General features: G+C 53.3%; 1 protein-coding gene across 11 annotated transcripts in view; it reads right to left on the bottom strand.

Moving 5' to 3' along the window:
- Positions 1-23,444, bottom strand: part of NOS1AP (nitric oxide synthase 1 adaptor protein) — a 61,974-nt gene that overhangs the window by 32,879 nt on the left and 5,651 nt on the right. For 6 of the 11 annotated variants that reach the window (XM_075002858.1, XM_075002859.1, XM_075002869.1 and 3 more), the window contains exon 2: positions 13,182-13,253. In XM_075002858.1, coding sequence (XP_074858959.1) covers positions 13,182-13,253 — 72 coding nt within the window. Of the gene's footprint in view, positions 1-12,892; positions 13,098-13,181; positions 13,254-16,822; positions 16,990-23,444 lie in introns of those variants that run through there. The other 5 variants (XM_075002863.1, XM_075002868.1, XM_075002866.1 and 2 more) reach the window with 5 other exon arrangements.

Raw genomic sequence — 23,444 nt, 5'->3', positions numbered from 1 at the left:
AGTCATGAGCTTTTGTGGGTAAGACCCTCTCCCTCCCTCATGTGCTTCATCTGGACAGGACTGCTTGTTCTTTGTCAGGCAGGAAAGCTCACCCAATGAAACGCGCTGGCAGCAGATTTAAAACAAACAAAAAAAATGATTTCTTTGGTCAACCTGTGGCGCTCTTTCCCAGCGGATGGTGAAAAGGCCCAGACTAGAGCAGGGTTCCAAAAAGAAGGTCCGTCAATGGCTATTAGCCAGGCTGGGCAGGGCTGGTGTTCCCAGCCTGTTTGCCCGAAGCTGGGAATGGACAATGGGATGATCAGGATGATTGCCTCTTCTGGAGCACCTGGCACTGGCCCACTGTAGGAAGACAGGATGCTGGGCCTTTGGTCTGCCCCAGGGTGGCCAGTCTGATGTTCTTGTATGGAGCCCAAACAGATCTGCCCCCATGCTGTAACCACTAGACCTCACGCCCCTCCCAGCACTCAGACAGCTGTTAGCAGGGGTCTAACAGCCCCTCCTCTCTCCCTGGAGCTAGTAGCAGCAGTCCTCCACAAGGGAAGAAGGCTCCTTGTCACCAGACTCCACTTTCACATTTTATGGATTCTTTCATTAGCTTTTCCCTCCCGCTCCTAAGACCAATTTGCTTTGAAACCCTGTCTGGCTCCCCCAGCCCTTGGCCTATAGCTCGCTGAGCTGGTGGTGTTAACATGCCTGTAGAAATACTTCTTATTACCCTTCATATTCCTTGCCAGCTGCAGTTCCAATTCTGCTGTCACTTTCCTGACTACTCCCTGGCATTCTCCAGCTTGAGGTTCACAGATGATATAGTTATCATTGAGGAAGATGATGAGAAGCTAGTGAAAATAGTGCGGGTATTAAATGAGGAAGAGAAGCGGTACGGACTGATTATGAACATAGATAAACAAAACTAATGGTATTTAGAGAAGGAAATAGGAAGGAAGATCACAGTGGATGGTATTGAACTAGAAAATGTAGAGAAGTTCATATATCTGGGGAGCAATGTAACGTATGATCTAGACTGTAAGAAGGAAATAGCGACTAGAACAGCGAAAGCAAGAGCGAGTTTGAAGGTGATGGATAAGATCTGGAAAAGCAAAGCAATTAGCTTAGGAATGAAGCGGAGCGTCTTGAAAACATGTGTGTTCAGCAGCATGTTGTACAGATGAGAGACATGGTTGATGACAAAAGATTCAAAAAGAAGAATATTGGCGTTTGAAAGGAGTTGTTACAGAAAGATTCTGAGAATAGGATGGATACAGAAGGTCACCAACGAGGAATTATATAGGAAGATACAGCTGAAAGAGAACCTGCTGCAGAAGGTTATAACATGGAAGCTACAACTATTTGGACATATTTGCAGAATGAACGACAAACGAAAAATCAAGACCCTGGTATTCGGCATAATGTAGGGTTTGAATAGGAGAGGCAGACCCCACAGAGAATGGATAGATGATGTAGCAGATTGGTGCAGAGCTAGTCTACAGAAACTAAGTCACTCTGCACTGGATAGAGTAAGATGGAAGGAAATAGAGAGGCATCAGACACCAACGGGCACTGTGCCCACGGTTACTGATGATGATTCTCCAGCCCTATAGTTATGCTCCACCTTAGTCATCTGTACGAGTTTCCCCTTCTTATATGCATCCCTTTCGAGTTTGAGCTCACCAAGCATTTCCCTGGTAAGCCAACCTGGTAGCCTACCATGTTTGCTCTTCATACTGCGCAGCAGGATGGTTTGTTCCTGTGCCTTCAATAAGACTTCTTTAAAAATACTGCCAGTTCCCCTGAACTCCTTCCCCTTCATATGCATTTCCCCAGGGATCCTGCCCATCAGTTCTCTCAGGGAGTCAAAGTCTGCTCTTCTGAAATCAAGGGTCTGTGTGTTACTGCTCACCCTTCTTCCTTTTGTCAGGATCCTGAAATCCCCCATCTCATGGTCACTGCAGCCCAGGTTGCCACCCACTTCTGTTTCTCCTACTAGTTCTTCTCTGTTTGCGAGCTGCAGGTCAAGCTGTGCACAGCCCCTGGTTGGTTACTTCAGCACTTATACCAGGAAGTTATCCCCAACAGTCACCAAAAACTTCCTGGACTGTCTGTGTGCTGCTGGGTGGTTAAAGTCTCCCATTAGAACCAGGGCCTGTGATTTGAAAGCTTCTCTTAATTATTTGAAGAAATCTTCATCCATCTGCTCTAGAGGGTCTATAGCAGACACCAACCACAGCATCACCTCTATTGTTTCCACCTCTCATCTTAACCCAAAGACACTCAACTGACTTTTCTCTCCCCTAATACTGGAGCTCTGAGCAATCACACTGCTCTCTCACACACACAATGCAACTTCTCCTCTTCTCCCCTACTTGTCCTTCCTGAGCAGTTTATACCCATCCATGACACTGCTCCAGTTGTGCGACTCATCCCACCAACTCTCCGTTATTCCAACCTCTTCCTGCATTTTTGACTGTGCCAGGGCCTCTAGTTCTTCCTGTTTCCCAGGCTTCTTGCGTTTGTGTACAAACACCTTAGATAGTTATCCGATTGACCTACTTCTTCCTTTTGAACCAGGATCCTCCTTTGTTGTTCCTTCCTCCTTCCCCACTTATCTCAGGGCTTGTGTCGTTATCTCTGGATGAACTTAGTTTAAAGCCCTCCTCACTAGGTTTGCAAGCCTACCCACAAAGATGCTCTTTCCTCTCTTCGTTAGGTGGATCCCATCTCTTCCTAGCAATCCTTGTTCCGGCAACGGAATCCTATGGCTGAAGAAAACAAAGCCCTCTCTCCGACACCACCTGCTCGACCAAGCATTTACTTCCACAATCTGACAATCTCTACCTGGCCCCCTTCCTTCAACAGGGAGGCTGAACGAGACCACCACTTGTGCTCCATATTCCTTGATCCTTCTTCCCAGAGCTACATGATCCACAGTGATCTGATCAAGGTCGTTCTTGGCTGTGTCATTAGCGCCGACGTGGAGGAGTGGGAAAGGGTTTGATGAATTTTGGAAGCGACTGTCACATCTTGGATTCTAGCTCCTGGTAAGCAGTTGCAATAGGCCTGAGATAAAAGAGAGTGACCCGGCAGTTACTGAGGCAGCTGTGCTCCATTGGATTGAAATCCCCTTTTCAGTTACAGCAGGTAGATGAGGTTTAGTTCCACTCTCCTGCACTGCAGGGAATCCCTCCAGAGCATCAGGGCTGTGAGAGTAGGAGGCGTGCAGGCAGAGGGCTCCAAGACCCTAGGGCTGTCCAACCCACATTTTCCACCAGCCCTGAATGATGCTTCCCTGCAACTTTTTTCTTCCTCCAAGCAAAAGCCACAGGTAAAGCAAAAGTAAAGATGCAGCCAGTCACAGAAGCCATGAGATACATGCTGCAGGGGTGAGCAACAGCTTTTTTTCCTCCAGCTTCATGGCAAAAGAAGCCTGAACGCCAAGGGAGGGACTTTTGATGCAGACAATGGGACTAGGACAATGCAGTAGGAAGAGCCTTAGCTACACGCTGAGGCAGATCAGAGGCTTGAGCTCAGGCAGTGGGCAAGCTTTGAGACTGATGATCTAAAGCAAAGATAGCAAACCTCAAGTGCTGCAAACTCACTGAATGGGGCAAGACTGGGTCTGATATTGCAGAAACACGCTGGGGCTAATAGTTCTTGTTATCTTGGGGAAACGGCTTTGTACCACCCTGGAGACCAGAACGTTTTCGTGCCACTCTTCTGGAATGTGTCTCCAGGAATACTCTGTGCCCAGTGTTTCTTAGCTATATGTGGTGGGGCCCCCAACTCCATGGGGGCTCCCCCCTTCGTCATGAATATTTTTCATAAAAGTCGAGGACAGGCTGCAGGCTACTGTGTTATTTTCTGTACTGCCCCATGACCTGTTCATGACTTTTACTAGAAGTATTCATGACAAAATCTTAGTTATGGTCATAGACGGCAGGCTACAGCAGGGTCAGTGGTTGGAGCCGAATTCTCTTCCCGGTCAGCATGGAGAACAAGTGATTTCTGACAAGGCAGGAACCTGGGGACAGGCAACATCCGAGATAACTGTGGGAGGAACTGGGATTCCGGATGCTGCTTCTCTGAACCAGCGTGGGCAGGAAGCACCTGCCCTGAACAACGCTTGCTGGCAAATGTAGCGCTTCCTCCAGGCAGGCTTGGACATATGACTCGCTCAGGCGGCCCTGCCGCAGAGGCCTGCAGCAACCTGCTGCATCCAGGGCAGCACGGTGGCAGCCTGACAGCTCCTCCCAACAAGCTGGGCCTTGGCTGGCAGAGGCATTTCCTAGGGGAGACGCTGAGTGGTGTCCCAAAGCTCAGCAGGGCTGGCTCATTTCTCACAGGCCCTCACTGCCCTTTCCAGCCTGCTTACTACTCTCCCAGCCGGGGGCAGATGTTACCTTGCAGGCTGTTCACAATCCGCCTGTCGTACTTGCTCAGGCAGCGGGGGGATGACAGTGTATGCGGGAGGGGTGCACATCAGGCGACATCCCTGGGGTCCAACCCATCACAGCAAGGTCAAAGGGCTGCACAGGGTTAAACCAGTGGTACACATGCCACCTCTGGGGGGGACACAAAGCTTTTCAAGCGGATACATCAACTCATCCAGATATTTGCCTAGTTTTACCACAGGCGACATAAAAAGCACTAGCGAAGTTTGTACGAACTAAGCCTACACACAATGGCTTGTTTATACTGCTTGATGTACTAGACAATGAAATGCAAGTACAATATTTATATTTCAACCGATTATAATTATAATTGTTATAATCATAGGGCAAATATAAGACAGTAAGCAATTTGTCCGTAACGGTGTACAGCCACACATTTTTAGGTCTGATTTTGAATGCAAGCAGTTTTAAGCGAGGTGGAATTTACAGGTACACAAGACAAATCAGACTCCTGCAAGGGTCCAGTAGTCTGGAGAGGCACTGGGTTAAACAGTAGCCTGGCTCCTGCGAACAGGGGCTGAGTATCCCCGGGGCAGCACAGAGGATACCAGAGAAGTCAGGGAGATGGTTTCACTGGTCTGACATGGCCGGGGGGAGGGGGGTGTTACTGTTTACAGAGTCTCTTTTTTAAACGTGCTTTTGTCCAATAAAGCTGTGCTTGTGGAAGGCTGCTGGTCCCCGATTAGCACAGTCCCAAGCCCGGGGAACAGAACTGCAGGGACTGGTCATAAGTCAGACCTGCTGAGCCAATCATGGCCAGCAGCAGGAGATGCAAGGCCAGCTCTGACAGACCGGAGAACCATGCAGTTCCCTCCAGCACCAGCTCCAGCGCTGCCTGGACACCTGAGCCGGGAGAGTGCCAGCTGTATGGCGAGCGCAGGAATTGTGACAACACCTATGCCCGGTGCTCTAAACAGGCCACTTTACCACAGCCAAACAGCGGAGTAAAACCAGCAGTCAGAAAACACGTGAAGGGCAATCAGGGACTGCTGAAGAACAAGTGCAGGGCAGGGCAGGGCAGGCTCACAGCCACAGGAGCAGGGCTGCTCGCTTGGCACTTAGCACTGGGCAAGCCCCTCAGTCTGCGGCTCCCTTGTCCCTGCACAGGGGGCTCTGCCCTGCCGGGTGGGGCGTGGCAGGCAAGGAGCGGTACCTTGCAGAGCCAGGGGCAGGAAGTCACTGAAGTGCCAAGCGTGTCAGCAAGTAAAACGAACTGCATTTCCAGTCCAGGCTCTGGCCCGCAATCAGAGGCGCCGGCCCCTCCTCCGCACAAAGGCAGGCACCATCCCCACCCACTCGTCACACCTTGGTGTGCAAAACGCCCGTCAGGGAGGTGCGCGCCTGTGACTGCCCAGGCAAGGTGCCACGTCCTCCACACAGAGCTAATTGCACAGTGACTGGGCTGCTTTCCAGGCCCTGCTCCTCTCACCCAGGGGCGCTGCCCCACTCCCACACCCCTCCCCACTGCCGCAGGCCTGTGCCTCCGGCCATGCCCCCAGCAGGCAGCCAACTCCTGCGCTGCGTGAAGAGACCAGCCCAGCTGCTGCTCCTGCAGGGCTGTCCCTTGTGCCCCACGCCAGTGACAAGGTCAGGCTGGGCTGGGGCTGCTGCTGCTGCGTTCTGAGCTGCCGGCTACGGCATCGACCCCTGCGGTCAGTGCACCGCCCTCACCCCCAGACTTCACAACTTGGCCGCGGCTGCAGGCCTGAAGCCTGCTTCCATTTCAACAGCTCCAGCGCCGCAGCCGGCCAAAGGGAACGCTCAGGACCGAGCGCCTGGGCCTCTGGGGCCTCGGTAAGTTTGACTGGAGAGGTGAGAGCTCCCCAGGACATGACTACCAGGGCACAGCCCTGCACCGAGCCAAGAGCTGCCGGCACGCATAACAAGCACAGGGGGCACCGCGGCCCATTCCCACCCCCTGCCCTAGCGTGGTCCGCACACAGCGCACAGCCAAAGGAGCCTCAGCCCCCGGGAGAGCCCGTAGCCAGCTGGTAATAACAGCCCAGCAGCCCCACAGCCCAGCAGCCAATGGGCCCGAGACACACTCCGGCCTCCCCACCACCTTTTCTCCCTCCCCCACAACGCAGCAAAAATGTACGTCCGTGTGACGCATACGTGTCCCTGCACAATGCTTGTAAGGTCAGCAGCTCCTGCTTCTCTGTCTCTCATGATTGGAGAACGCTTGTTGTAAGGCCTTGCTCCCGGGCAGCATCACAAGTGACGCTGTATCCCTCGTCTGCATCACAAACCAAGTTGTGCCCTCTGGTAATTACTGATCTTGTCTGAAACGCCACTGAGCGGTTTGGTGCGAGTGGCGAGGTGTGAGTGAAGCCAGTGCACGTGCCCAGGGGATCAAGAAGTAGTGGACACTGAAAATACGTACATTGGGTCTTGGGGCTGAACAGAATCAGACAGGCAGAGACCCCCCCAGGAGTGAGAGACAGGGATGGGCAGCCTGACAACCACCAAACACCGATGGACAACTCCTGAGGGCGGATGCTCGCAGCACAACACAGCAAATCCCACAGGTCAAACGGGATCTCACACGAGCAAGAAAGGATGCTCTCGCCACACGACTCAGGGCTCAGTCCTGCAGGCCAAGCCTGGGAGGAGTCTCAGAGGAAGCCTGACTCTGCACTCACTCGGCCTTGCCTGGCCAGTAAGACTGACTCGAGCCACCCTGGACGGGTAACTACGCACCTCCTGCAGCACGTGTGTGAGAGTGTCAGTGAGTGTCTCTTTATAAGGCATATGCCAACTGCTTCTCTGCTGTGTTCTTGATAAACGTGGCGCGCTGCCCTTTCCCCCGAAAAAGGGCCAGAGTGCCTCTTATAAGCACAACAATGGCGACACATTCTGGCCCAGGCTCAGCTCCCTTGCTGGCCTCCATATAGCCTGTGGGAGGGCAGCCTGACCCCAGGAGCTGCCAGCCCAGGCGAGGTCAGGCACAAAGTGGGAGGGCAGCCTGAGAGGCGCTTCCAGAGAGCAGCTGTGAAACCCAGAGATGTCGGGGCACCAGGCACAGAAAGGAATTCCCCACTGAGCTGGAAGGGAAACAGAGGCTGCAGCCTGGGCAGACAGAATAAGGCACTGCTGCCATGGCCACGAGGGACGGGTGCAAACTGCAGGGCTGATCAGCACCTGGACCCTAGTGGGGAGTGGTGCCCACAGGCTGGGCGCCTCTCAGTGAACTCTGCCCCCCTCAGCTGGGGTTAGCCGATGCTGCCCTCTCTGGCCCCTGCGGGGCATGCACAGGGGAGATCGCTGCTGCAGGAGGGGGGTTTCTCACTGGGGTGGGCAGCGACGCACAGGGCTGAGCCCAGGAGAGGGAGTGGAAGCCTGGGGGACAGACTGCAGAAGGAATCATACTGCTTCCCAGGCACTGCAGGGAGAGAGGCTCCCCAGAGAACAGCAAGGTCTCAGATAAGCTGGGCCTTCTGGCACATTCCACTTACGTAGCCACAGCATCTGCCTAGTTCCTCATTCCTCCACAGTCACCAAGTTACACGCGCTTCCCACGCTGGGCACAGTCACTCTGCCCACGCTGGGAGCAGACAGGCCAGGAAGAACGCGCGCAGTCTAACCTTTTACCAGCCGGCTGCCTGCACCTTGGGACAAGACAGCGCAGCTGGAGCCGCCGGCCAGGTCAGCACCGCTTCGCACCACAGTGCAGTGCGCGGCTGACGGGCTGCCAATTAGCAGCGGTGCCAGTGAGCGCAGTGCTCTCTGGAAGAAGGGGCTGAGGAGCCCCCGCCCTGCCCTCCCAGGGCGTCCCCCTGTGCTCCTGCCCAACTCCCGCACAGCGCACCTCACGACAGTGAAGTGGAGGCAGCGGTGCCATGAGAAATCTTCCTGGCACTGGTACCCACACCAGCGGGGGGCCACTCCGGCCAGGTGGGCCACCTGGTCTGTCAGGGAGGACTTCTGAGCACTCCCAGTCACCTCCTGCAGCTCAGACGCTGCAGCCAATCAAAATGCTGCATGCAAGTGATCCGGAGAGGAAGGGTCATGATTGGATGAATTTTCTCTGACATCATGTGTCACAAATGAGTGCAGGGAAGGGGTTAATCTTTCTGAGGTAACCTGAATCCCAGGTGAGCCAATGGGAGTGAACAACAAGAAGTCCTGTGGCACCTTACAGACTAACAGATATTTGGGAGTGAAGTAAAAAATTCTGTTCCCAGGGATTTCGTCTCTGCGACAGGGAGAAAGACCCAGAGGGGAGATGGCTCCCAGGCAATTGGAATAAAACCAAAAACATTCTGACCATCGCAAAATCAACCACAGAGGTGTAAGTTCCAGGGAAATGTAGAGCTAGATGCATTTCAGTTTCAGGTTATTTTACATGTGGACAGACTGTTGGTTTGTTACCTTTTGTTTTGTTTTTGGCTGCTCTTTTTTTTCTCCTTTGTGTTGTTGTTCGACTTGAGATTTTCCCCCTGTATCTTTTAAGCTGAATCCCAGAGAAACATTTTTCTCTGTGTGCAACCCCATGACTTATTTCTCTCTTGTTGTGTGAATAAATCACTGTTGTAAGCAAACCATCTGATCCTAAGAAGAGTCTGTGCCTCGGACCACACAGTCAGCTACTGAATTACAGGTTTGTGTGTCCAACCTCTCTCCTGAAGGGAGGCTTACGAGTTTAGGGCACCCCCACAGGAAGACATCCAAGTGTGTCCTCTTGGGGTGTTTTTTTTTTCTCCCCCCCCCCACTCAGTGGTGGCAGCAAACTACCCCCAGGGCCAGCGAATTTGTGACCCTGGGAAGTTTTAAGGTAAAAGCACCTTGCCTGTAAACAGGCTTTAAGCCTCTGCAGGGCCCCATTTGGAGTGTAGAGGAGCCCTTGATGCCATGTTACCTGAACTGTTGATTACCTGACCCCACCTGTGCCCAGCACGACAATCCCAGGCTCAGGGAGGAACTCACACCAGGAAATGGTAAAAAGAAAGTCCTATGGGTGAACATGCCTCACAAAGCCAGGACTCTACATCTGATGGCAAATGAAATTTAATGTGGGTAAGTGTAAGGTAATGCATGTTGGAAAAAATAACCCAAATTACACGTACTACATGATGGGGTCAAATTTAGCTATGACAGATCAGGAAAGGGATCTTGGAGTTATAGTGGATAGTTCTCTGAAGACATCCACGCAGTGTGCAGCGGCAGTTAGTAAGGCAAATAGGATGTTAGGAATTATTAAAAAAGGGATCGATAATAAGACAAAAGATATCATACTTCCCCTATATAAAACTATGGTACGCCCACATCTTGAGTACTGCATGCAGATGTGGTCTCCTCACCTCAAAAAAGATATATTGGCATTAGAAAAGGTTCAGAAAAGGGCGACTAAGATGATTAGGGGCTTGGAAAGGGTCCCATATGGGGAGAGGCTAGAGAGACTGGGACTTTTCAGTTTGGAAAAGAGGCGATTGAGGGGCGATATGATAGAGGTATATAAAATCATGAATGGTGTGGAGAAAGTGAATATAGAAAAATTATTTACCTTTTCCCATAATACAAGAACTAGGGGACACCAAATGAAATTGATGGGTAGTAGGTTCAAAACTAATAAAAGGAAATTTTTCTTCACACAGCGCACAGTCAACCTGTGGAACTCCTTGCCCGAGGAGGCTGTGAAGGCCAGGACTCTATTAGGGTTTAAAATAGAGCTTGATAAATTTTTACAGGTTAGGTCCATAAATGGCTATTAGCCAGGGATAAAGTATGGTGCCCTAGCCTTCATAACAAGGGCAGGAGATGGATAGCAGGAGATAAATCACTTGATCATTGTCTTCTGTTCTCCTTCTCTGGGGCACCTGGCATTGGCCGTCGGCAGATGGGATGCTGGGCTGGATGGACCTTTGGTCTGACCCAGTATGGCCATTCTTATGTTCTTATGTTCTTATGTTTGATCTGGCAAGCCTCATCCTCAAAGGAAAGACACTCTCAGAAGACATGCCTGAGAGCTGAAGTCCATCAACCCAATAGCCTCCCAGCTAGCCACTAAGCTGCGGTAGAAAGTGACATCGCGCACACATGTACAGGCTGAACCTCTCCAATCTGGGACCTGACTGGTGCTGAACCAAAGAATTTGCCAAACCACAGGAGATCAATATTTTCTAGCAGCATTTACCAACCCTCCCACTGCTTACCGGGCTCTCCGAAGATATCTGGGGTAAATTCGAGCTAAGTAACTGCACAAAACACAGTCAGGACTGGTGGCTGGAAGACTTCATGGGACGATGAGAAAGTTGGCCACACCCATGATAAATGGACCCCCCGGCTAACTAAAATCATGCTGGACCACAGATGTTTCTGGATTAGAGAGGTTTAACCTGTATCACTTTTCTCTGCCCAGTTACAGAGTCCCAGCAAGCTTGGGAAAAAGTTAGTCCTGGATAGGAAGGGACTCAGGCAGTGGAGCCTGGGGCAACGTTGGAGTGTAGCGAGTTCGAAGCTGGAGCCCAAAGCCCTGTGGCTAGGGGCAGAGCCTGCCATCAAGAGGACAGAGCCCAAAGCCCAGTGGCTGGAGCCTGCGGTCCTCTGTCAGGACAGCAGGAAATTCACTGGATGCCTGTTCCTCCAGGGTTTGTTCCTCCAGAGGTGAGGGGATTGTGGAGGGTTGGGGGAGAGGCCACTGCCTCCAAGCCCTGCCCCCATGACTGTCCAGGAAACCAGGGCCACGTTTGCAGAAGGCTGGTTCAGGGCTCTAACTGTACCACCCCAGGCTGACATGCCTGGGTTCAAGTGGCACCTTAGCCCTCGCTCCTAAGGCTTGCTCTGGGACAAGTACAGCCCCGTGGGACTTGGCTTGTTTTATTTTCCATCACTCTCACTGCAGCACTAGCTTAATGGAATTAGTCATCCAGCAAACCCACTAGTCAATTCCTAGAAAATCCAGCCCGTGGCGAGTGCTGTCACAGGCTGCATCCCACATATAAAAAGGGCAAATCCCTTCTCTCAAGGCAAAATCAAAGTCAAAATGACAGTGGCAGCGCCATGCACAGCAGCAGAGCCTGCACGAGCCATCACTGCACCTTGCAAAGGGACCCTGGGAACGCAGGCCTGGTGGCCAACTGAGCCCAGGCAGCTCACCCCGGGTAGTTCTCTACAGGCTGCCAGGGCTTTGGGCCAGCAATGGCATTTCAGCATTTCCCTGAGGAGGCTGCATAGCAGCTGGTCCAGCTCCCTGTCTTGAGGTGGGGGGGGGGGGTTTCCCTTTGCTCCTCATTAGTCCTACTTGCCTCATCCTCCCCACACACTAGCCACATGCAGTGCTGGTGCAGCTGCTCAGGAGAGTCCAGCGCTGCCCAGCGGGTGAGCAGCACGCGCTCGACTAGCTTCATCACTCCCCGGCGGCGTGCACAAAATGTATTCCTGCTCATCTTTTTCCACCATATGCGGAACGTTGAACACTAGGCACCTATGTCCACTAGCTCTCTTTCCAACCAAGCCTAGCAGCTGGCTCCAGAGCCCTGGTCTTGGACACCTGTAACCACAGGCATTCAAGCTCCCTTTAGAGGCACTGTCCCAGGAGTCTCTGAGGGCTGTGTCACTTGCTCCCAGTCCCGAGAAGCAGCTCGCTGGCCCCATTCTGAAGCAGGCCTGTCAACGTGGTGCCACATTCAGAACCTCCCAGGTGTTGAGCCCAGACGCCGTATCCCTTCTCACCAGAACAGCTGCCGTCTCCTCTGCAGTCTGCACGCTGCAGAACCTGCCCACACGAGTCTTTGCCATGGGGATCCCAGACTGCTCTGTAATTTGCTTAGCGTCTCTGCTCACTGACAAGAGTCTTTGGCAAAGCACGTCCTCATGCTTCACTGAACAGTGCATCACCACTTGGCCTGTTCCAAAGGGATGCTGTCACCTTGACATGCTGTGAGTTGCAAGCAGTCTCAGGCACTGTGCTGACCCATGGAGCCCTCATGCTAACTATTGTGGTTTTCCTGGACTTCAAAGTTGCCTTTCAAGTGAGAGCCTTGCAGAGCACGGGGAGCCAACTGAGCGTACAGGGGAAATGGCTGCACATAAGGTGCTGCCATGGCCACAAAATAAACACGCTGAGAAAACCCAGATTAGCATTTGCTCTCTGGGACCTCCTTCCACAATTGCTACCCAGGGTGGGTGTTACTTGTGGCGGGGAAAAGTAGAAGTGTGGCCAGCAGAACTGTGATGTGGGAGCTGAAGGCATCACCAGTGGCAGAAGAGCAGGGCCTCTGCCATTCCGCCCCCAGCGCTGCCAGGGCCTCCCTCCAAGACATGCATAACCGCCCCTACACTTTATGGGGACTCTTCTGCATAACACACGCCCTGCTGCGTGTGCAGCTGACTGTGCTTCAGGAGCCCAGACAGGCTGGGAAAGCCATGTGCTCCATCTGCTCACCCCTGCACCCCAGAATCCCAGCTGCTCACGCCCCATCACAGCCAAGCCGACTTGCTGGTACCTGGCAGGTAGTGGGTACCTTCACACCAGCTGCTCATGCCCCATCACAGCCAAGCCGACTTGCTGGTACCTGGCAGGTAGTGGGTACCTTCACACCAGCTGCTGCCCCACCAAGCGAAAAGGGACACTTGTTTTCTGGGACTCTTCCAACAGACAGTCCACATAGAGAGAGGCAGGAGGCTCAGAAAGAAGGTCGCAGAAGCCAGCTTATGAGAAACAACGTCAGTGCTTAGCTGAGCCCTCGAGCCGTAGGGCACACACAAGGGAGCGTGGAGCTGTGCATCACTTACCCTGATCCGCCGCATCGCGGTCACAATCTCCACCCGGCTGTTCGGCCGCGGCACCTCCAGGCTTCCCACGTACTGTAAGAAAAGGTGGGCAGATTGGTACAGCTCCCCTGACTGTGCAGGAACTGTCCCCAAGCAGCTGCACCCCGCCCAGCCAGGCGGGATCCTGCCTCCATAGGCATCACTGCACTGCCCTGCCTGCTGTACCTCTCCCAGAGAGCAGAGCTTCTCTCACTCTTACAGCCACACCTCCTGGCCCGAAGCTTTTCTTCCCATTCACCCTGAGAGTCCATTTCTTCATCTCATCCCATAGCTCCTGGGCTCAGTCCCCTCCCCTCCCGCCACACACGGGCCTGCTCTCATCTTTCACTTATCCACCAATCATTCCCTCTCCCTTCCCTCATGCCCCCGTATTTAATCTTCCTCAGTCACAGGTTAGGACCAGCAGGGACCATTATGACAACCTAGTCTGATCCCCACAAAGCACAGGGCAGGGACTCCATCCAATGATCACTGCAGCGGGCCTAGAACAGCCAGCAGAGCTAGGGGAGAGTACAGGTTGAACCTCTCTTGACCAGCACTCTCAGGGCCTGACCGGTGCTGGACAAGAGAATCTGCCAGACCACGAGAGGTCAATACTGTCTAGCATATTGCCAACACTGCCACTACTTACTGGGCTCTCAGAAGACATTTAGGGGTAAATTACAGCTGAACAGCAGCACAGAACACAGAACCAGGACTAGGGGGCTGTAAACAAACTTTGTGGGACCGTTGGAAACTTGGACACACCCAAGATAAGTGGTCATCTGGCTACCTAAATTCATTCCAGATTATGGATGTTGCCAGACGAGCGAGTTCCTGATTAGAGAGGTTCAACCTGTATAAAGAATGACTAGAAACTCTCCCCTCAGTGATCTCCACCTATTTAAAGATCCTGGGTCGTCACTCCAAAGCCCAGAACCTGCTGTGTCTGTGTGAAGCAATGCAAACAGCTGCGTTTGTTCAGAACATCGCCAGCTTCAATCCCAGGCAGCCCTGAGAGCACGGGCGCGGCGCGAATGGGAACGTGGAAGTCCAAAGGTGCTGTGGTAGCTGGCAGCTGACTCTTGATCAGAGAAAAAGAGCAGCTCCATGTGGCAGCAAGAGGTGCTTGTGCCTCCAGCCAGCCCTGTGCACAGACCACGGTTCACCATAGCACAGCGCACGGAAACAATAGCTCACATTCTCGTCTCCATCACACATAGCGCATCACACATTACACTACATGTAACAGAACCAGCTTCTACCTACTAGGATATAACTATACAGCCCACCTAAATGCATGCATTTACAGTTATAGCTGGCCAGAAAACTGAGGCTTTCCCCCCAAAAAAACCTTTCAAAATTTCATCAAATCACACAATAATGTGAAAGTTCATTTCTATGAAACCCTATTTGCCCACAGGAAAATAAAACTCACTCCAGGAATTTTTTACCCATCTCTCTTACAATTTAGGGACTGCTGTTTTCCAGTACCCCTTCCCAGGAAGCAAGCTGTATCCTGCACAATGAACCAACTTGCATTTCCTGTGCATACCCCAATATTAGGATGCCGCAGCTTTTAACCCCAGGATGGCTGGTGCGGTCTCCCGACCATGCCACCTGGCAGCCTCTCATGTCCTTCTGCGGGACTAAGATCCAGAACCCCTTGTGCGGGAGGAAGGGGTGATTAGAAGCCTCTCCTTGCAACCCTTCTGCCAGATTAGAGCACATGGGCCTTTGCCACAGGCAGCCAGGTTCCACTTCCTGCCTGGAAGCTGTGCTCCCTCTGTGAGCAGGGCAATCAGGTTCCCCATCCCGCTGCCATCCTGGAGCTCACCTGCCTCTCGCACGTGGCAAAATGGCAACCCCCTCCCCCGGGCACAGCTATACTCTACAACTCTGGACAGAAGGGAAAAGCCACTGGAATGTGCAGGGAAACCAGCTGGAGTAGAATGCAATCCCTGGGGATGCAACCTGGCTGGGGCATTGAACTTGGCTCCTTCACGCTTCAGAGAAATGCCGTGGGAACTTCAGTAAGCCCAGAAATCAGGATGTTAGTTTTGCACCACAGCCAGAAGCTGGCATGGCCTTTGCTGAGAGTTCTTCCCAAACGGGAAGGAAATGCTTGAAAAATGGAGACTCCAGAACGCTCTGGGAAAATGCTTCCTCTTGTCCTCAAAGAGTATGGCAGTGTGGGACTAACGCCATCCGGCACCGGTGCACCGAGTGACAGAGTAAACTTCTGATTCATTGATTCACACAGCTCCCGTGCTGCCCCTGCCCCTTCAGTATCCTGGATTTACAGGGATTAAATCCCAAAATCTATGACCCATGGCACAGCATTTCCTGCTCTATGAGTCATAACACTGCAATTAAGTGGGAAGACAAGATGGCATGAAATATGGAGCAATAACTTTCCTACTGACCGGCTTGGCCTCATGCCACCACCACACCTACAGTGATGAATCTGCTCTCTGTAAGAATTCACAAGCTCTGGCAGCCCTCACTACAATTAGGTTGCATTGTTCATTCAAATTAAAATTATCCTTCCACCCGAAGCCATTAACCCATCCTACCTGCTCACGCCCAAAGTCAACAGCTCTATCACCTGACACATGGACCACTTCCTTCCCAAAGCAGTTTACACAGGAGAGTGTAGGAGCAGGTACTAGCAGAGGGTAGCAACGGCCCGGTACATTCCCGGCCCAACAGCTCCGTTTCAGTTTGGTAACCGTTTCCTGTAAAGGCGATTGCTTTGGCTAAGTTTGGCTTAGTCGGTCTGCTCTCTCAGCACAAGGTTGTCTCTCTACACTTGGCTGCGTGGCACATGGGGCGTAGGAAGGGAGGAGATGCACCTGGTCAGAAGATGGGGGCAGGGGAGCAGGTTCACAGTAAGTACAGACTTTCTATCCAAAAGCGACACCCTGGCCGCCAAGCGGATTTCGGTTTTACACATAAAAGCAAATGTCTTCTGCAAAGCTGCCCGTGTAAGTGGAAGCTGGTGATCAGCCCCATGCACTGCGGCCACCAGAGAAGTGCCGGCAGGGCTCCTGGTCAGCAGCTCAAGCATCTCAGGAATGCGCGGCAGACACTGGCTGCTCGGCAGCTGGGATCACACGGTATCGGCGAGGGCTCCCGTCTGACATGAAAGTGAGGCCATGGGCCCTGGTGCACCGCTCCAGAGAAGAGGAACGGGCCAGCTGAGACACATGGCTGCAGGAGGAGGCAGGGCCCTCCCAGCTGGGCTCCCAGAGCTCTCCTGCTACACATAAGGCAAGTGAACGGGGCTGGCTGGGGGTGTGTGCCCCCCCACCAGTGCAGAACTGTCTTGCACCCCACCATGCACCCTAGCCCTCTTCCCTGAGCCCCCTGTACCCAACCCTCTGCCCTGAGCCTCTCCTCACACACCCCAACCCTGATGCATCCCCCTTCTAGCTCTACCACCACAAGCCCCCTGCCCTGACTCCTGACCCCCCACATTCTGATCCCTGCCGTAAGCCCCCCACGCTTACATCTCTCACAGGTACTGCCATATTGCCACACCTCCCCCAACAGCCCCTTGCCCTGCGGCTCCCCCATCCAAAGGGTGGGGCATGACAGCCCCTGTAAGAAATGTAAGTTACTTGCACGCTGGTCTCCACTACATTGGCCAAGCTTGGGAGAGTTCAGAAGAGCACTGTGCATGCAGGCCCAGCAGCGAGCGTGCTAGGCAGCGGGGGAGAGCCGAAGAACGGCCGTTTCATTTCTTACGGAGAGCCCTGTGCTTCTCACCCTACGCCTGCAGCTCCACAAGGGCGGTGCCACGTGGAATGGATCGGAAGGTGCATTTCAAAGGGCGGGGCGGGGCGGGACTCCTGCTGGGCCCAGGATCACACTTCACAGTGGTGGCAGACAGGCTACAGAGCTCAGATTCTGCAGGAGTCCTCGCACCACCTTGTGCCTCCTCTACAGGCAAAGCTTCCCATTGCTCTCCAACAGGCAGAACAGCAGAGCCCTGCCCCACAGAAAAGCCCCCCCCACCCCCCAACCAGGAATCGCCATACAAGGCCTAGGCAGGGGAGCACTCCGACCCAGGAAAGGCATAGGCAGCCTGAGCTCTGTGTGCTTGTGCCCACGCAGCACCAAGCAGGCATGAATTACAAGGTCACACGCTGGCTTTTTCTGCCCGGCTGGCTGGAGATGCTCACTCGCTGCGGGGATCGGGCGGTTGGATGGGAGGCTATAAATAAATATCAAACAGCTGCTCCACTCCCTGCACTCCATCCAACTGTGCTACAAGAAGCCAGGGGAAAACCTGCAGAAAAGCAATTCTGTAATTAGCAGCTGCAGCCTGCGCACTAGCGTAAGCGGAGGAGTCTCTCACTGAAAGCTGGTAAATCGTGACTTGGGGAGCTCAGTGACTCAGCCAGAGTTCATGAGCCTCTTGCGTGAGTGAGGCTCTGTGACCTGCCATAATCACGATGGCTCCTCCTGGCCTCCAAGTCTATGGGGTGGATGGCCAAAAGGATGGGCAGTGCCAGGTAAGCATCAGCAGGTGTCTCTCGCTCACTCGCGGGGGGCACTGAAGTTACCAGATGGCACAGCCCCAGAAAGCCTCACAAATGGTGCTTCCCCTGAAAGGGGAATTCTTAAATCAGAAGAACCAGAGTTCAGGTAACAAGGCAGGCAGCCAGTGAGCACTGCGGCTACTCCCTTGCAGCGCTAGAGTTGTGACCTGGCATTGCACCATAGGGTTGCAATAGTAAACAAAGCCATCAGAGAAGAGCCCGTCTGTTCCTACATGCTTTTACCCAGGGTATAGCTTGGCTATCCCACAACTCCAGCCCTGCCTCCTTTTAGATCTGTTGGAATCCAAATCCCAGGGGGTTTAATGCAGCCAGTTCTCATGCATTGCTCCGGCACATGGGGCATCGTGACCTGTGGGGCTACCATCTGCCTTTGATTCTGACATCAGTGTCAGATGCAAGAGGGATTTAGGGGCAGAACATGGCCCCGAAAATCTGCCTCCTCCCACCGTGCCTGGCCCACGTCACTCCCCCCCACTGGATTTTAATAGGGGTCCTTACAATATCGGAATGGTCTCTGATTGAGCTGGGTGAATGCTGTGCCAGGAAAAGGCAGAGCCGCAGAGACCAGCATTCCCAGCCGGCGGGTCGCTCGGATGGCACAGCAGGGGCTTTATGTTCTCAGCAGTCTCCTGCAACAGGGACAGTATATTTAGCTCCAGTGCCACGGTGCAGCACATGGAAGAGCACCATGATGCAGGGGCAATCAGGGGAGCGGAATGGGCCAGGAGGGCCATTTGGCCTTGACCTCAAGCTAAACAGGGGCCTCAAATTTAGACACTTGTTAGTGTTGTGTGGTTTTACGACGTGGCTGCATGCACATCCCTCACCAGCTAGAGCATCTGCACAGAAAAAGGCTAGAAAAATGTTTGTTAAAAATATTCAAATAAAGTCTCACTTTTTGATGCCTTATTTTGTGTTCACGTGTTGCCACTTATTTCTATTATGGCTAGGAGCCGCAAAAGCCGGGAGTGGCCTGGGCCTCTCTGGGCCGTCTGCTGCTAGGCTGAAGAGCCAGTTATTTAGTACTTGTCCCCCAGGAGGGACTTCAAGACTGAGGGCACGTCTATGCTTCTGGGAAGATCGACCCGGTCAGTTAGCAGTCAGGTAAGTCAATTTCCGATATGGCAATTCTAACTATGCAAGAACTGCATATCTGAAATTGACTTATTTCCCCAGTACAGACTAGCCGCGTGATCAAGTCACCCTGAACCATCTCTTTGCACTAAACAGACTGAGCTCTGAGTCTATCACTATCTAGCCCTTTAATCAATCTCCTGGCTCTTCTCTGAGCCCTCCCCGCATTCATCAACATCCTTCTTGAACTGTGGGCACCAGGACTACGGCCATGGTAACGCCAGTGTCCAGGAGAGGTAAAAAACCTCTCTGCTCCTCCTCAAAAGTCCCCTGCTGATGCATCCCATGTCTGCATTAGCTGTGCTGGCCACAAGGTCACACTGGGAGTGTGTACACAACTGATTTATCCATCACAAGCCCCTGGATCTTCTTCAGAGTCTCTGCTTCCCAAGAGAGTCCTCCAGCCTGTCAACATGCCTGACAATCTTTGGGCTTCACTGAATGAGGTAATATTCCTCTATCCCACTGGCTGCTTGAGACAACTCCAGTGTTTGTTACGTGCTTTGCCTTGGCTTGGGTGGCATGGAAGGTACCAGGGGAATATCAAAGTAGCAATCAATTTCTTCTTTGCCTTTTGTAGCCCATTAAAGGAACCTTTGCTCCAGGTCACGCAGAAAAGGCCCCCACGTACAACTGGACGGGCCGGGGCAGAACTCTCACAGATGGTACAGTACCTGAGAGCTGGATTATAGGATGGGAAGCCCCTGCCCTTTGACACTCATGAACCTCTTGGACTGGGGCTCTATGCTGGACAAGACCAGGCTCAATCAAGAGCCTCCAGGAGGTTGGCCAGCAGGGTGTGCATAGGGCTGGAGCCCTTGGGAGTCAGAGAGCTGAGATGAACTGGGACTGGGTGGGCTGGGGGAGGGTGCAGCTCAGGACAAAGGCAGGCACATTAGTGTCTGTGCAGCAACAGAAAGGTGCCATGTTACTCTGTATTCTAACAAAACAAACCAGCAGTCATGTAGCACTTTAAAGACTAAAAAAATAACTTATTAGATTCACTTCTGTCCCACGAAAGCTCATCACCTAATACACTATTTTGTTAGACTTTAAAGTATGACATGACTGCTGGTTTGTTTTGTCAGGCTGTGTGCGCAAGAGCTCTGCGCTCCAAAGCCTGCAGGGCATTAAGAGGAGCCATCTGTGCACAGCAAACAGTGGGCTCAGGAGACCAGCATCTCAGCTTTAGCAATAATCACCTTCCACTCCACATCACAGACAGCCTGTCCCGAGGACACTCTGCCCACAGCAGGGGAACGAGAAGGGAGTGGCAGGGCACCTTTCCCATGCTGCGACCCACGTCCCGTCCCAGGGACACTCCACCCATGGCAGGGGAACGAGAGGAGAGTGGCAGGGCACCTTTCCCATGCTGCGACCCACAGCCCATTCCGGGGATGCTCCGCCCATGATACAGGAGGGAGGGTGTATAAGCAGGGCAGTCATAGTGGCCCCAGGGCTACGGCAAGGCAGACAGGTCCCCGGGCACCAAGAGGACAGAGGTGGCTGGAGGAGCGCCATCTCCAGCCAGCAGCTGACCTATTCCCCTGGTCCTCAGCATCCTCTTCAGGCAGCAGCTGTCACATGACCAGCACTGGGGCATCCCAGCAGAGACCCTGCCCCCGTGCCTACTCCACCTCCAGCACACCGCCAGGCAGCCTGTGCCCACGCAATGCCCCCAGGCATGACACACATCCAGACAGAGACTTAGCCCCTGGCCCAGAAGCTGGTGCAGAGGCCAGGCTCTCAGCTGCTTGGGGTGGCAGACATATGGCAAGGCAGAGCAGACACTCACGGTGTCATCAGGAAGTTGTGGGGCCCACTGGCACCCCAGGACTGTGTACCCCACTCTGCTAGCCATGCACCATCCTGACCCACAGCTATTGCCTCCCGGGTCTTATCCGTGGACAGCAAAGCCACGAGACTGGACAGCAGCCAGGGCCATCGGGCACCCTGAGCTATGACCTGCACCGACAGGGGAGGCCACCTCACTGGAGTGGTCTGCACCGTGCCGGGCACGTCCAAGCACTTGGTCTCCTCCAGTGAGGATCTCCATGCAAGCCTCTCGCCTTGCTCAGCACTCCCCCCCGTAGCGCAATCGGTAGGAACTCTCCTCTACCAAGGCGCTCTGGCAATGCTACAAGGGCAGCAGTCCTACTGCAAACCCCAAGCGCTGCCTTGGGTAACGTCTCCCAGAGACACGGACAAACACACACAAGGCCCAATTCTGCAGGGTGCCTAGCACCCGCTCTGCAGCGGACACCACCACTGTGCTACCAGAACTGTGACTCCAGGCCCCGGAAGAATTCAATGGTGCTCACAGCAGAGCGCACAGATTGGCACATGCCCACCTGGCCAGCACCACAGCTCGTCCTCCCGCAGCCGAGTGAGAAGGTGGGCCTGCTCCTGCGATGGCAACACCAACTGTGAGGGTCAGCAGCAGCACCTAGCTCCCAGAGATGGACGAGTGACAACCAGCAACCCGCCTGTTCAAAGCGCAACCCACTTGGGCTCCACAGGACAAGCCAGGCCCAGGGGAGCCTCTGGACACCAACACCTGGAAGAGCTACCTGCCTGGCCAGGGACTCAGACACAGCATGGAGTAGCCCACTCTCCACGAGTCCTAGGACAGCAAGACGCTCAAAATGTTGCCACTCCCCCCCCACCGTCCAAAAAAAACCAACCACAAAACCAAACAACAACAAAAGCAAAAAACAAACAAGAACAAAAAACAAAAACAAAGAAAAGCAAAGGTCAAGGGACAAGTTTGTCTGCAAATGACTTTCAGAAAGTTTGTTTTCAGGAAGCTGTTATCAACATCGGACTTGGAACATTTTATTTCCCAAAGTCAGAAAATGTTGGGAAATGCCATTTTGCTGTAAGCCATTTTCAGAAAATCCCCAAATAACGGTCCCACTTGGATGCCTGCAAAACAAACAACTTCCACATCCGTACACCCTTTTTAAAAGGCTCTCTTCACTTTCCAGGCAGAAGAACCTCCACGGAGGGGCACAGCATAAGCCTGTGGGAGGAAGGGCAGGTGGGCAATCAGGAGGCACCCTGAATGTCTGCCATCAGGCAGTGCAGAGGCCAGGCCTGGAACACTCCTGTTCACATCAGCCCGCTGGAGGCCTGCCAATCCAGGAGCAGCTGTAACCAATGACCAGGAAGCTACAGGAAGCCAGAACTCATGCCTTCAGCCTGGGTGGGGGGAGGGAGGGGAGTCGCGGGGGACACACCCTTAAATGACCCTACACACCTGCTCTGAACTATTAGTTAAACAACCAGGTGATGGTCGTGAAGTACAAGCACCTCTCCGTGACTGTGACCTGAACGTGCATCTTCCCACAGCCCTTCATCCCGCAAAGCACTCACTGGCCACCCACCACCTGGGAAGGAGAGGCTGCAGGCAACCATCCCCTCCTGCCCCCGCAGTAGGAGAAATGCTGACTAGGGAAACCAGCTTAGGGCCATCCTGCTGCCGGCGCACAGCTGGCTTAAAGAGCAGGTGTGTTATACCAGTTACGTCACCTGTGATCCCAAAACGGTCACAGAGCCAGGAAAAGAAATCCAGACTGCCAAGGCTCAGGCCTCACGGCCGTTAGAAGCACAGGTGTCATCCACCAGGCACTGCCCGTGCTGGGTCTCCATATGGGCTGCCCAGGTAAGGATAAGTGCACGCTTCCTGGCCACCCCTCCGCCACGCACTGCTGTGCTGGAGGAGGAGGGGTGTGTGCTGTGGAGCTAAAGGCTGTTGCTTCAAATTCTGCTGAAAACCCACGTGAGAACCAAAAACTTACCACTGGGTATAGGTTAGTGTGCGTGCGTGCGAGGTGGGGAATGGAGGGCGCCTTGGTGCAATTATTACGAGGACTTCATATTGCAAACCACTGGTTTAGAAGTGACCTATTTTGCTACCACTTGTATTCGTTAATGGAAACGGCCCCTTTAATGAAGGATGGGCCGGACAGAGGAGTGGGGGAGGGGGTGGGTTTGCTGCTATGAGCAGTGTATGCAGAAAGCAGGACACCCTGACTGCATCAGCTCCACAACAGTCAGGACTTGGTGTAATGAATGTCTTGATCCCGAAAGGAGCCTCTTGCTGAAGGTTCATACTGGCACGTGGAGGTGGATTCAACATTTTGGCACAGGGAGCCGTTTGCCTGGAGGCAATCAACTAAAGGACAAAGTCTAGTGCAGCGGGGTTAACAGCTGTCCCCATCTAATGAACATAAGCAATGAGTGTGGGGCTCTTAGTTCTCCCCTCACCATCTCAGCATCGTACTCTGCCTTTGACAGCAGGAGACATCCCTGCCCTGCAGACCTGGCAATACAACCAACACCCAGTGAGAGCCTCAGCAGCAGGGGACAAAATGGCCTTGCTGGGGGGGTATATTTCAAGTTGACTCACACCGGCACCAATAACAAGAGTTCAGACCAAGGACGCTGCCTGTTTTTGGAACACACTCTTACATTTTGGAAACTGACTCACGATTATCAAATGATCAAGGCTGACAAAACTTTCAAATAATCGGGGTCGACA

Source organism: Carettochelys insculpta, chromosome 9 (assembly GCF_033958435.1).
Source record: "Carettochelys insculpta isolate YL-2023 chromosome 9, ASM3395843v1, whole genome shotgun sequence".
Lineage (NCBI taxonomy): Eukaryota > Metazoa > Chordata > Testudines > Carettochelyidae > Carettochelys > Carettochelys insculpta.
This window is presented reverse-complemented; position numbering and strand designations above follow the sequence as displayed.